The sequence below is a fragment of the Lingula anatina genome, chromosome 10, assembly GCF_051362555.1.
Source record: "Lingula anatina isolate TDL-2025a chromosome 10, LinAna3.0, whole genome shotgun sequence".
Taxonomy (NCBI): Eukaryota; Metazoa; Brachiopoda; class Lingulata; order Lingulida; family Lingulidae; genus Lingula; species Lingula anatina.
This window is the reverse complement of record NC_141776.1, coordinates 15,250,566-15,266,066: the sequence shown is the minus strand read 5'-3', so window position 1 is coordinate 15,266,066 and position 15,501 is coordinate 15,250,566. Positions and strand designations below refer to the sequence as shown.

The window sequence follows — 15,501 nt, the reverse complement described above, 5'->3', positions numbered from 1 at the left end:
ATCACATGACTGACTTATGTTAATGCATTTAATGTCATTTCAGAGTAGTAATCTTCATGCTGTTTCAGAATTGAAAGTTCCCTTTCTGCTCAATGATATGTATTGTCTTTTTTACCTTCCTTTGTTTACCAAAATATTTCTGACCTTTTAACTGCCCATGGACAGTTTTGTTGTATACAAACAGCAAAATCAGGAATGGGAAAATATTTGAAATCTGTGTGGAATGTGTTCTCCACAAGTGCTTGAACTTTGAGGAACTTCACCATTCAAAATTCTTCAAATTATATGGAGTCCATTAGTGGCAGGTTGTAAATATTGTGGCTAATTTTCAAGATTGATAACAGTCTGGCCTATGGTTGGCATACTAGATTTTAAACAAAAGATGAAGCTATTCTGATTTGGCCACCAAAAACAAAGAATGCACCTCTCTTCCTCCCCCCCCCCCCCACCCCCCACCCGCACCCCCAGGTGCCTCCTCGCAAATTATTTAATTATTTGTCACAGTTTTTAAATCATTTAGTTCAAATTTCTGATTTGTCTAGATTATCTAGGTATTGAATTCAACTTTTTAAAAATTTGCTAATTTTTAAAAGATTTTACTGTACTGTTTAGCAATCATTAACTGCCGCATATTGAAGTGGCTGGTGCATTGTGCCACGTTTTAAAACCCATTTGAAAGCAAAGGAAGAAAAGCAAATTATTGAAATTCCTGACTTGATATTTATACATTTCCCAGCTTTGTATTTATTGTGGCCATAAATTGGCAGATTAAAATAACACCCTTTTCATTACTTGGACAAACTGCATTAAGCCACTTGTTGTTGGGATTTGTTAGAAGCCATTTTAATAGATATTACTTCTTCCAAGAAATGCTGTCATTATTCCCAGGTCGCGTTTTGCTTCGGGCGGTGACTGGCGGTGATGCGTATTCCACTGATGTAAGCATTGATCACTGAAGTTGAATAATTGCACTGAATATTAATCTTTCTTTGTGGGTGTCTGAAAACTGGGTATTTGTGAATCTCTTGTTAAATAAATATCTCTAGTAATTACAGATGTAATTTGAATGAAATTTACTTAAAATCGCATAACATTGTTTTCTTACTTGGATCAAAAATGCTTTTCAAGTATTGTAAATTGGAGTGTTCAAAGCAGTGTTATAACTTGAATGTGTCTCTTGCTGGATCTTTCCTAGTTAGTAACCCCCTGTTTTGTCCAACTTCCTGAGAGGAATATAATACTAGTATGTAATTAACACCTGCCCCCCCCCCCCCCCCTCCACATTCTCTCTCTCTCTCTCTTGTTCTGTCCATGGTCCCATATTATTGATATGTATAAAAACCAACAATAATATACTTTGTGGCTGCATAGTTAATGCAATAGGGAACCTGTTCATCCCTAGTCATTCTCCATATTACTAGTAGATCTTCCCAGGGAAGATAGCACATGATTGATTTTTACACAGGGGGATAGTGCTGGGTGTAATTGACCCAGTGTGAACTCCTGTTGCCCTTTACTGAGGCGTGTTTCCAGCTCTTTTGTGACAACTTGATTTAGAACAGTGCTATCCTGGCATACCTTAAAGATGTACTAGGATCAGAAATATAAAGAAGTGCGAAAAAAAATTTATAATAATTTTAAATAACTATGATGAAAGTACAATTGGGACTTAAAAAACTGATTGTAGCTGATATTTCTAGTACAACAACAATGGCAGTTGAAGATGATGCATCTTTGCCTCAGCATTTCATGGTATTGTTTTCTAGTCACAGGCAGGTGATGTAACTGCATATGATACACCTTTAAAGGCACTAGTATGGACATATATTGTAGTCTAATGTTATTGTTTTGCAGTCAAGTGTCGTCTTCATATTTTTATCTACAAGTACTCTTTCTCCAAGACATTGACTAGTACTTAAGTTATTGATATATTTATGGCATACACAACAGAGACATTAGATTGGTTTCCTATGGTTTAGAAGTTGTGTATACTCGGTCTTCAAGATGGTATGTCCTAAGTTAAGCGGTCACAGCTTCATTGGAAATGCAACTTACTTTATAGAGGAAATGAACCTTGCTATCCCAGACAGATGACCAGATAGAAGGATAGAGTGACTCTAATCTGCTGGCCTGATAACTAATAGTTTTGGATTATTTGCAGGCTGATATTGCTTGGGTTTGAACTGGCTTTAAACAAATTATACCAGCATAAAACATTGGACTAGTAAATTTTATGTAAATTGTTGAGGTTTGTTTGTAAAATGTGCATGTACAGTTGGACTATTGGTTTAACTGTTTAGGGACCATACCACAGTGTTTTTTCTCTTTCTTTCCATAATATATTTCATCACCTTTATTGCCATCTATTTTCTTATCAGTTGTTCATACATCTACTCTTCATATGATATTCAAAATTCTACAATACATACATTGTAAACAACACAGAGTAATATAATATAATATATTCCATTTTACCACCAAATTATTCTCAAATCTGTGCTTGCCATCAGACCACATGGACCTTCTGGGTGCGCTTCGCTATGCCGAAGGTTCGCTATGCCGAAGGTTCGCTGTGCCGAGGGTTCGCTATGCCGAAGGTTCGTTATGCCGAGGGTTCGCTGAGCCGAAGGTTCGCTATACCGAGGGTTCGCTATGCCGATTGTTTTTAAAAAGATGTTAATTTTACACACACCCAATAACTACAACAAGTTCGCCAAAAATAATTAGAGAATGTTTTCTTGTCAGTAATTTCCTAAATGTGGGTGACGCCCATAGTGCCAAAAATAATTAATAAATTAACTTACAGAACTGATTATTTAAAGCGATTTAAGATGTTTATGTCCATAAGGATAAACCTTCAATGCGCAGTTTTAACAAATCCAAATGGTACGGATGGAAGAAGAGAACTTTTAAAACTCGTTTATTTTCTAAAAAGGCCACTGCTCGCCACGTTACATAACAAGCACAATGGGTGATGGGTGGCCGACTTTTTCGGCGCAGCGAACCCTCGGCGCAGCGACCCTTTCGGCACAGCGAACCATCGGCATAGCGAACATTTGATTTTGGGGCTCCGGAAAAACTTAGCCGATTTTAGACCAATTTTCCGGTTTTGTCGGCACAGTGAACCCTCGGCACAGCGAACCTTCGGCACAGCGCGCTGTCCCCGACCTTCTTACATGGATACCCTATGTAAAAACCTCCTACTTAAGAGATTGTTACAAAAACCACATTAAAAAAAAATGGCTAACTGTGAATGTCAGAACGGTTTCATTAACCATATGGGAAAATTTTAGTTTAAAATCTGTTTTATGCCACTCTCCCCCCCCCCCCCCCCCCCCCCCCCCCCCCCCCCCCCAAATAAAGCGTTGTCATCCTTTTAAAGTACACACAGAAATAGCAGAGAGATGTACCTAAAACTGTGGTTTTGACCATCATCATATGTATTCAGTATTAGATTTCATATTGATGCAGACAGGAAATAATGGATTTAAGCATTATTATTATTGACAGACAGGGGTTTAACCAGGGAGTCCAAATTCATTTTCTTTCTGAGAATAAGTTTATTTGCTCCAACAATAATAGTAAAAAAAATAAAAAATTAAGAAATGACAGTCCAAAATCGAAATAGGAACCTCAAAGACTTTTGTAAGTTTGCCTGGCTAAGGTCTTGCTACCTGAGCTAAGAAGATTATGATTCATACCTTTAGAGAGAGGACCTGAGTGCATGATGACCAGTCATACCTATTGTACATGAATTGTAACCTGTATTTATATTACCTATTTCTATAGAGATATAAATATATGGATACTCGTTATGTAGGGATTGGCGAGGAGGACCTGGTTGGTGTACTTGTCATGTCTTTGTCAAATCAAATAGATGTGAGGACACTCTTTGTGTTAGTAAAGGACCACATCGGACTCAGGAGACCAGTATGAGGACTTACATGTGTCATAGTGAGGGTTTTTTAATGTCACATCTCATTATCCTAAAATTAACTCATTCATCCAAAAGAAAGTGCCAATTCCCTGAAAAAAAGGACAGAACTAAATGGTTTTGGCTATAGCTTCAGAAAATATTGGTGAGTACAATCCCCTGCCATGAATTTCCATTGTAATTCCAGAGTTGTGGCGGTTAATTGTGGGGTACGAGGGGAGAGAGAGAGAGAGATGGCTACTGAGGCACTACTGTACGTCATCAGATGATATGGCAGGGGAGAAGTGGGGGAGGGGGTTGCAGTACATTGTGCACTTTCTTAACTGTGCTGTGGTTTGGGATATGAAGGGAGGCAATACAAGTCAAACTATACCTTATATTATGAATTATGTGTTTAATGTCCATCTCGACATTGGGTCTCTGAATGAATCATATTTTCTTTGTATGTTTCTACATTTTGCAGCCATAAATATGCATAGAAATGACATCATTAACCCTGGCAGTGGGAAGCTTAGTGCCTTATTATTTTCAAAAAGATCAAAGCAGATTTGATCAATATGAGACCATCTTTTTTATGATGTGTCATTATAAATTTCATTTTGTTGCTTCAGGGAAAAGTTCTGTACATTGTGTTGTCTCCAGTGTTGTTGTTCAAGAACAGCAAGATTTATAACTTTATTTGGGTCATTATAAGGCAGGTTTACTTTAGGGAAAAGTGGCTCAGATTTTGTTCTATGTTGTACAAGTAGGAACATATGTGAACCTGGTATGCACTTTGCCTGATCCAGTTGGCTACTTGTAAATGTGCTAATAAATTCGCAAGTAAGCCTTGTGTTGGAGTATGCGGAAGTGCATGTTATTTGATAATCTATAACCTTATTGAAGTTGAGAAATTAGTAAGTGGCAGAAGTATTATGAAAAAGAATCTCTTCCAGTAAGTCACACTGTGCCCTTGTATTGCTTTAAATTATCTGCAACGAACCTGGTATGCTCTTAGCTGATCCATTTACCCTTGTCTAAATGTTCTAATAATTCATAAGTCACCAAGTCTCAGTGGAGTGGATGGAACTGAATGCTATTTAATATTCTGTGATCTAATTAAAAGTTTCTTGCATGATAATAGAAGAACCAGAGGGAGTAGGTAATTAGCTGATGAATGCATAACAAATGAAATGAACTGCGCCATTTGTTTTAATAACGTTCATTGGTCGTTCACATAAAACTGTGAGGTTGCATTTTGTCTTTTGGGGGATTTTCTTTGTTCTGACAGCCTGGTTACTGTAACTGAAATTGAATAAAATATATGAATGGAAAATCTAACTTCATGAAGCTGTTGTGAGAAAAGCAGTAATTTAAATGTTCTTTCTTTTTGTGATCTTATACTAGTAAATTAGTAGTAATACATTTGTCAAGGTTATTGGATCACTGTTAGTGTTGTTTTAGAAATTTAACTCAGTTTGATATACATGTAAAGTCATGTGCATCTCGTGACAAATATTTTACCAAATTAGAGAGGTAAGAAACAGATCTATGGAGTAATTGTAAACATCCTGGCTAAAATTCAATTGTACTGTAACACTGAACTATGGACTGGTTGCTCCTGTCAGTTTCTATTATGATTGTTTTTTTAAATTTCAGATAGTTGAATGTAAGACCCCCACTACACGATGGCGCAAGCTCGGCCCATAAAATGTGTGGTTGTTGGGGATGGAACAGTGGGCAAGACTTGTATGTTGATATCATATACCACAGATAGTTTTCCTGGGGAGTATGTGCCCACAGTGTAAGTATCATGATACTCTCTTTCCTTCTTCTTTACCTCTGGTTCACTGTTTAAAAGCTGTATTGTTTCAAGATTTAATTATAACATTATTTTGGATACATAACATTGTAATTGAAAACAAGTTGATAATACAGATGATGTGTGTGTAAATTTGTGTATATGAGACTCAGAGAGAGAGAGAGAGAGAGAGAGAGAGAGAGAGAGAGAGAGAGTTTGATGGAGAGACCCGCAGATAATATATGGCAGACCCACTTAAAACCAATGCTGACATATCCCCTGATGGTCTCTCCCTCCTCCCTCTACACACGCCTTCCCTGCAGCCTAGCAATTAAACCCGGAGCAGAAATTTAATACATTTAATGGTGCGTGTGGAGGTGGGGAGACCATTAGGGGATTAGACAACTTGCTTTTAAGTTAGGTTGGCCATATTAAGTCGACGAAACACTTAGGGCGTATTCCCATAGATTTTAGATCCATCTATCCCTGTGGGGAGTCTCACTAGATTACTGTCAGATAATCCGGCTTAAATGTCCGTCCCGCGTACTATAAGATGTAAGGGGGTAATTAACTTTCGTGCCCGCTCGGCTGACAGCTATTTAGCGTGAACCCCCAGGGAGTTAGGTCGATCTAGTTTGGACCGATCTAATCTCTGGGAATGGGGTCTTAGTCTGCTCTGAATGCAGCCATTGTCTCCACAATCTGCATGTGTATTAACATAGCCCAGTGTGAGTCCCTTTTCACATCCATCTTCTGGCAGGATACTGGGGCCATACATCCTGTACTGGTTTCCTATATAACAGTTTGACAACTTAACTAGCCTGGTTATTAAGTTTGAGAGTCAACAAAATGACACAACCAATTATTTTCTAGTACCTTAGCTATACACCAGGAAGCGAACTTGCAGATTACTTAATTGTGAAAGGGAGTAGCGTAATTACATGTAAGAGCACATTCAGGAGAGCAGACTTACAGATATGCGGATCAAATATGGCCGACCCACTTGAATACTTGTTGTGTGATTTCTGCAGGGAATCTATTCAGTGTTTAATCGGAAATTGAGCGTCAGGCTTTTTATTAGAGTGGGTCGCCATATTTGATCAGCGGATCTGGTTAGTCTGCAGTTCCGAATGTGCTCCTAGGACCTGTGTACTGATACGGAGTGTATGGCTTTAGTATTCTGCTCCTTACGTACAGGACCTTATCCGAGGACAGGAAGACTTCCCCACAGTCAATTTAATCAGACTGGATGAAAATTTAATGCAGCCCTAAAAGCTTTGCCCGGAAGATGAAAAACCATTTCCACTCTCTAGTGGCAGCTTAGAAAAACAACTGAATTGATCTGCGTATTACTGTTACTGTTACTGTAGTACTAATTTTGTATTTTGAAGAATATAGGTATAGATTAGAGGTAGATAGTTCTAAATTTTTTATCACAGGAGGGATTAAGTGATTTTTTAAATTGCCTAAACTGTTATTTAATAAAATAAGATCTTTTCTCCTCTTTCCTTTCAGTTATGATTTTCCACTTTAGTCTGACTAAATTGAAGCTAACTCTACCTAGGTTTTTCACATTCCCTAAAGCTAATGAACAGAATGAAACCAGAAAAAAAAAGAAAAAAAAGTTAATGGAATTTCTTATAAAAAAAATAATCAACCCTTTTACAGTATGTATATTCTGATTTGATTCTTACAAGCACATCACTCACCGCTGAGTGTTCTTAGACCCCATTCCCACAGATTTTAGATCCATCTATCTCTGTGGGGAATCTCACTAGATTACTGTTAGCTTAGCCGGCTTAAGTGTCTGTCCCGCCTACTAAAAGCTGAAAGGGGGTAATTAACTACCGTGCGCGCTCGGCTGACTGCAATTTAGCGTGAACCCCTAGGGAGTTAGGTCAATCCGGATGGATCAATCTAAATCTCTGGGAATGCACTCTTAGGCTAACATTATCTTTGCTCAGGTGGTGTTGACGCGAGGTGGAGAGGAAAATACATTAAGATTGATAAGAAAATCTTTACCACCCCACCACCAATACCACCAACAAACTGGATCAACAGCATTAAAATGATTACTTGATGCAGTTACTATAGTCTGTAGCTTTTTGTGTAAATATATAACACCCTGAAAATTGAATTTTTAACATTGCTTAAATGAGAAGGGCGAGTGAGTATGCTTGTATAGAAGAAGGTCTATTCAGGTTTAGAAACGTGGGGTGTATAATTAATATAACTAGTAGTGTATATTGTTTCAGATTAACCCCCCTCTCCTTTCCCATACTGTTATATATTGCTCTGCATATTGAACTATACAAAAATTATTAGAAATCCTTCTCTTTCCTTATAATATATTGTTTCAAATTGCTCTACATATGCTCTACAGATGAATAGAAAAAATCATATCCGTTATGAATTGTGATAAAGCGCCTCATCACCTCTTGATAAATTGACCCGAAATTGGAAAATTTGCAAGCTGTTGAACCAGGCATTAATCACTGAAATTTATGAACACCCTGTTTCCTTTCTCTGGTATTGGATCAATATAGGACAGCTGAGATTGCTCTACATCCATGATACAGGGATGAAATGTTTTATTATGTGGTAATAGACCAGTCATCATTGCATCCCAATAAATTGACCCTTAAATCTATTCCACTTAGTCTGTATTGATACTTACTAGTCAAAGTATGCCCTGTTTAGAATCTTTTTGATATCTGGGACATAGTTATTACTCATAAAAATGCAAGCAAATTGATTGAGCAAATATTTCAATTTTTTTTTTCAACTTCACCATTTTGGTGGATACATGAGTATCAGTGATCTTGGTTCGATCGGATAAACAAGCCTAATAAAAAACCCTCACCTACAAAATAAAAATAAAATCTCTTGTAATTTAAAATCCCCCACCCCCACCCACCCACAACTTTCTCTTTGAAAGTGAAACTTTCTTTCTTTCTTGGATATATATCTGATATGATGTAAAATTACAGCATATTAAATGGTGTGAGTCAGAAGCAGTTCATTCAATGGTGTTGTTTATAGCAGCATCCTGGGCTTGTGGTTGAGATCTGGTGTGTTTAAGTGCTGTACAAATATTTGTGTATTAGCCTGGGTGATGGCTCTAGTAGTGCTTGGAAAACACTTTTCCTTTATCTCTGTCTGTTGCAGAGTCATAACTCTGATTATTACTGTGGTTTTGTAAAACTTGTCCTCAAAAGAGACACACATTCAGACTCTCTTTCTTTTTCTCAGACAAACAAACATAAACGCACACAAACACACTTCCTAAGAATATCTTAAATACATATCCTAAGAATCTATTTCACACACACACGCACACACACACTACAATTTCTCTCTCTCTCTCACACACACACACACACACACACACACACACACACACTACAATTTCTCTCTCTCTCTCTCTCTCTCACACACACACTACAGTTTCTGTCTCTCTCTCACACACACACACACACACACACACACACACACACACACACTACAATTTCTCTCTCTCACACACACACACATTCACACACACTACAATTTCTCTCTCACACACACACACACACACACACACACACACACACTTGAAGGTATACACATGTCTGGGCTCTCTCTTACCAATGTACCACACAAGCCTGTTCATGTAGAAAAAGCTGCAAATCTGGCATAGACTCATCCATGCAGTGTCCATATTTTAAGCAAAATAAAGTGACTGTCTTTTTTTTTCACAAAGGTTCTCTCTTCACCAAAATTTGTTCTAGGTTTTAAGCCATTTCTCTAGTTAGGTCAACTCGGAGGGTAAAAAGTCAGTTTTTCAGTCCTCCTGTATAACGTAATTTACCTAGGTTCTAAGTTTGATCAGTGAAGATCTTGTAAGAGATTGAAAGCAACCTGAGAATGTTGGCTGTGGAGAATATAAAAAAAGTTGAAACTTTATTTTGCTAACACTAAAGGCCTGTTTATAAAAGGTAATGGTTTTATTTTTGAGTCTGGTTTTTCTGGAGGAAAGGTCTTGCTGGCACATCTGACTACACGCTCATAAAACTTCCTCTTTGAAATCTAAAACACAGATGTGTTTTTCCAGGTTTTATGGTATTGCCCAGATCAGGTCTTAAAAGATAATGAAAGTCTTTGCTAGCTCTTTTGTGTAGAATTGCCCATGCTTATTGAAACCTATAAACCTGTACTCTACTGATGATAATAATAGAATACAGGTTGAAAATAAAAACTATTTTACTTTCTGATTGGAAGCCAAAAAGATATTTTTGAAAAAAAGAGGGACAGCAAAATTGGTAGCAGTTATAATGCTTGACAATAAGTGAAGCTGAAACTTTAGATGTAACTTCACCACAGAAGCACCTTGGCTCAAATTAGCTCTTGTCTGTAACACTTAAGTTTGATTAATGAACATAGGCTTTTGAAAGATAAAAATTCAGGTGTAGGTGAGGGTTTTTTATTGATCGCACAATATGCATAATTATGTTAAAAAATACAAAATTTGTTTTTGAATATTGGCAATACAGTTTAGTTCAGGATCCCGTGTAAAATCAGTATATAACATTTGTGAAACATATGAAGGCTTAGAAGAGCAGTGTTCCTTCATCTGTTTCTGTGGCCTTATTATTGATTGTTACAAATATTACTGCATATCAGATATATGGGCATCAGCTGGAAAATTAATATTGATAATTTCTTGGGGTTTGACAAGAGACTGGCCATGGACTGCTTTGAAAGTGTGTGTGTGTGTGTGTGTGTGTGTGTGTGTGTGTGTGAGCCCATTTGTGTGTGTGTGTGGAGAAAGACCAAGAGCATGTGATTTTTTGTGTTTGTGTGTATGCACAGGAAGATATATAACCTTTTTGCTGTGAAAGTTTATATTACAGTGTTTATTGCGCGCAGGCGCCAGGCTTGTATTTACACACTTTTGAGTATGAGTGTACTAGTATAAGAAACATAGATAACCCTTCTGCCTTGACAGCCAGTGTATATTATATCTATAGACATAGTAAGCTTTCCAGGAGGTTTCATAATACTACAGATGTTTTTTCATGGCCACTATCATGTAGAACATAATTTTGAGCATATTACATAATTTCAAATGCTGATAATATATTGTGGTGGTGTGTTCACATTGGGACTAACTTAAACTGATAAATAACTTTGTGACATCACTGGGTAGCAGTTTTGTTGGAAGACAGCACAAGGGTTTACAATAAAATAAAAAAAAAAAATTGAAAAGATGTTTTAGAATTTAATAAATGGGAAGAGGGTTTTTTATGTGAAAATCACAGAATTATAAAAAATTGTGAAATGAGTACCATGTAGTATGTATAAAAAGCTCTTTATCATAGCTTTTGACATTACTAAGTAGTTGGACTATTTCCAGTTTAAGTTGATCAGGGTTGGAATTGGACTTGAAACACCTGACGAGATTAACTACATTCTAAAGCACTTAGCACACCTGTGCGGTGCAGTATACCTGATTTATGGAACAGCAGGTATATGGAAACCCTGTGCTCTTGTTCTTGTTGATACATCAGTCTACACTGACAAATAAGGATTTAAACTTTTTTTTTGGGGGGGGGGGGGGGGCTAGGGCTAAGTTAAGAATAATCAGGTTAACCTTTTATTTTTGTCTGTATGCAAAGAAGTGAAGTATATATATATATATATCTTCTCTCATATTCTCTCTCTCTCTCTCTCTCTCTCTCTCTCTCTCTCTCTCGTGCGCGCGCGCTCAGCTACATGTGTACATGCCAACAAGATGATTTTAACTATTGTTAATTCATTACACTTGTTAAACATACTAGTGACAAAAAATTATTACTTATTCATTTTTTACATCAGGTTTGACAACTACACGGCTTCTATGATGGTAGATGGCATTGCAGTCAACCTGGGATTATGGGATACGGCGGGACAGGAAGACTACGATAGGCTGCGGCCACTCTCATATCCACAGGTATAGTCACTGCTGTGAGAGGTTTGGTAAATATTGTATCATCTGTGACTGCAAATAAGACCAGCAGTTGGTCAAGAGACAGCATAGTGCCCTTGTTTAACAATTACGGACAAGACATTATTATTCTAGGGCTGTTTTGACAGTTATGAACAGAAGAGTATACCGCATACTATTGGAAATGCAGATTACTTGTAAACAAGATCAATGGCCTGTCAATAGGCAGCATGTTGACCTTGTTTAACAGAAATAGAACAGCTAAAACTATCATATTGAAATTACATTTTGCTTCCTCACAGAAAAATCCATATGCCAGCATGATTAATGGATTTATTTATTTATTTTTCAGACTGATGTCTTCCTGCTGTGCTTCAGTGTAGTATCGCCTTCATCCTACGACAATGTCGTCACAAAATGGCACCCAGAGATCCGCCATCACTGCCCAGATACTCCCATCATACTAGTTGGTAAGCCAAGTTCATTTTTCTGAGTTTCCAAATTGTCCATCTAGATTTGGTTCTACTGAAAAGAAAAAACTTAACATGTTAGTCAATTGAAATATCGTCTTTTCAATTGATGTTCTTTACTGTTGGTTTCAGCAAGACTTTTAAGATCAAGAGCTTGGTCCATCTTGAATCAGTCTTCTGAAAGGTTCCAGAATATTTATTTGGTCATGGTTTAGGCCTATGCAAATTATATCTGAGAGTCCTAATGGGGGTTTACCATAGTGGAAACAAATGTCACATTTTAATATGGAAAACTGATATTACATTTCACATCATGATAGCTAATATACAGCACAAATCACGTAAATGTTAGTGGTGACAATTATCAGGTTACATATTGAGATACTAGAAACACATTTCACATTTATGCATTGATCCTTCGCAGTAGTGAAAACAGCTAGTACTCCATTGTGATAATAAAGTTCAGATATCCCATTGTGGTAGAGAAGCTAGGCATCACAATCTGCATTGTGGTAATCAGGATGTCCACAGTTATATACATTGTGTCTTTTCCCCCCCAACCAGGTACAAAGATAGATCTGAGGGAAGACAAGGAGACTCTGGGGCAGCTGTCATCACTGGGTCTATCCCCTATTAAAAGAGAGCACGGTATTAAGCTGGCTTCCAAGATCAGAGCTATTAAATACATGGAGTGTTCTGCCCTGACTCAGAGAGGACTCAAACAGGTGAGTGTCCCTCTTTTTTTTTCTTTTTCTTTTTCTTAAATAGTAACATTTTTGTGATGAGAATCACTTAATTTGAAACAAAATTTTATGACAAATCTACATTTCACTGTTACCACTGAAAAAGATCTCTGATCTAAATGCCTATGGGTCATCATCACCAAAAACTTCGATTAAAAAGATAGTCTGTGATTTTTGGTTGATTTGTGGTTTTTCTTAATCCTTTTTAAATTAAATTATGTTAAGCTTAAAAAATTGAAATTTAAATGAAAGTTGTTTTTTTTTTTATTTGAAAAATGAAGTCAAGGTTAAGGATGATACAAAGTCATTGAAATAATTGTTGTGGCTGAATCTATGGTTCTGCCTCTGCTTAGAAAAAATTTATGTGGTGATGTTTTTAAACAATAGGCAAAATTTTTACAGAGACATTTTTCTATGTTTCAGGTATTCGATGAAGGTGTTAGATCTGTCATAGCACCGCAGCCAGCAAAACCACAAGGAAAGAGATGCAAAGTGTTATAACATTGGGGAAACAAATATAGCTAGCCAGAAAGAAAAAACAATTTTATACACAGAATGGTGTACGCAACTTTTTCAGATCAACTGTGTTTCTTCATAGGAAAAATATAGTGACATCTGGAAACAATTGTACAATTCAAATGCAGTACAGTATATATTGTGTTTGATAATGTTACCTTTTAAAGGAGAAGTGTTGTGACATTTGGAAGCAGCTGTAGTTGATTATAACTTAACATACAGGAAAGTGTGCACGACTTTTTGGGATCATCTGCAAATGTTGGAGAAACTGAATCATTTGGAAATAGATCTTAGTCCACTGAATAATGTAAGATCTACAAATGTCAAAAGTGTGTCCAAAGTTTTAAGACAATCAGGTACTATTTTAAGATATTTGGCGACAGCTGTAACATTAAAAGTGTGACATACATGGAAAAACTGCATTTAAACTTTGAGAATATTTGTACCATTTATGTGAAAAGTGTCTTGAAATGGAAACTTCAGTTTTCAGAGCGTATTTTCAAGCAGATTAAATAAGAAATATACAGGGAGTTACAGAAAAAAGTGCACAATTCAGGATTATATAAAACAGCCGGTGGTCAAAAAGACTATTATACAATAGCAAGTTAGCAAATGCCTTCATTGAAGGCCATGCTGATGGAAGACCTTCAATATCATAGCAACTGGAATTGCCTGTACCACCTGAAAATCTAGTTCTGAGGTGCACAGGTGTCATAGAGATGTACCAACATATCTTGTGCTGCATGATATCAAATGACTGTTGAAACGTAGATGGGATACCAACAGTTTGGTGACTAAGAATAAGGACCTATTTCACAAAAGGAATTTAGCCTGGAAATTTGCTTCAACTTTGAGACCACAATTTGAATTTACTTTGATCCAAGATAATTAGGTATTTGTTCAGTTGAATTGAATATTACTCCTGCTTTATAAAGAGAAAGGTGTGGTTAATGTTCGAGACCAGTATATACTTTTTTTTTGAGTGAACTAATAAGAATTTTTCTGGAAGAAGACCAAAGTTTACTCTCTAAGATGAGACTAATTATCAGGCTAAAGTGCTTTTGTTGAAATGTCCCTTAACTATAGAAACTTGTCTTGTAGCAGGCCGAGTTTCATAGTTTTGAGAGCGACTCTTCCTTACTAGGAAGGCTGTTTTGTCAGTGTTTCTACTGAAATGCAGGTTGACTGGTGTAGATTAGTATAAAAACCTCACAAAACACCAAATGTCTGATTTAATTTTTTTTTATTATTAAAAAAAATTTTTTTTTACAGATGAAGCACATCTTGCAAAAATGAGATTATGATGTAAAGGACTGTATGTGAACGCTTTACTATGTACATGTTTACGTGCTGTTCAATTTAAGCTGAGACAGCTTAAAGTCAGATAATTTTGAAGCTGTTATCGTTGATAATCAACTCTGTATTACTGTTGATAAATGTTTCCTGTGAGTCATTTAAAACAATCATTTATAAATGTCAAATGTGCAAGGAAAAAATTGATGCAATGTTAGTATAGTAGGCTATCAATGTGAGTTTTGTACATTTTGCATCGCTCAAGACTTGTTTTGGCCAGTGACAGCTTACTGTTAGTAAAAATACTCGTAAAAAACCTTAAAATATTTAGATTGTAATTTTCAGATATGTATGCATATTGAATGTTATAAAATCAGGTTTAATAAAGTACCACCTATTGTGGAAGAAAAAAAGATAAAAAATTTCTTCAAAAAGATTGAAAGATTTCAGAATTTATTTGTATTTTTGCTCCTCAGATGTCACGTGATACAGCTGCATACCTTTGGAATTTGCATGGGCAGATTTTTTTCAGTTGTAATAGCCTTTGAAAATTACAGTCACCTCCCTGCCCCCCCCCCCCCCCCCCCCCCCCCCCCCATCTCAATTTGATGACGACTGTGCCCAGGTCTGTTATAAGAACAGTGGTTTCAAAATGACCACAAGCTTTACATGGCATATTCAACCTATCTGCCCTGCAGTCCCTGTATTTAGCATTTATCACCTTTACTGAGAGATAACGGGTAAGATTTCACCCCCCCCCCCCCTCTTACAAACACACCAAAGGTTAAGTGCTATTCAAG

General features: G+C 36.7%; 1 protein-coding gene across 4 annotated transcripts in view; it reads left to right on the top strand.

Moving 5' to 3' along the window:
• The window catches only part of LOC106177976 (ras-related C3 botulinum toxin substrate 2), a 16,852-nt gene extending 1,715 nt beyond the window's left edge, over positions 1-15,137 (top strand). For 2 of the 4 annotated variants that reach the window (XM_086997234.1, XM_013560936.2), the window contains exons 2-6: positions 5,573-5,717; positions 11,571-11,685; positions 12,032-12,149; positions 12,714-12,874; positions 13,316-15,137. In XM_086997234.1, coding sequence (XP_086853360.1) covers positions 5,602-5,717; positions 11,571-11,685; positions 12,032-12,149; positions 12,714-12,874; positions 13,316-13,393 — 588 coding nt within the window. In that variant the 5' untranslated portion in view covers positions 5,573-5,601 and the 3' untranslated portion in view covers positions 13,394-15,137. Of the gene's footprint in view, positions 1-917; positions 939-3,898; positions 4,080-5,572; positions 5,718-11,570; positions 11,686-12,031; positions 12,150-12,713; positions 12,875-13,315 lie in introns of those variants that run through there. The other 2 variants (XM_013560938.3, XM_013560935.2) reach the window with 2 other exon arrangements.
• Positions 15,138-15,501: the final 364 nt, after the last annotated feature.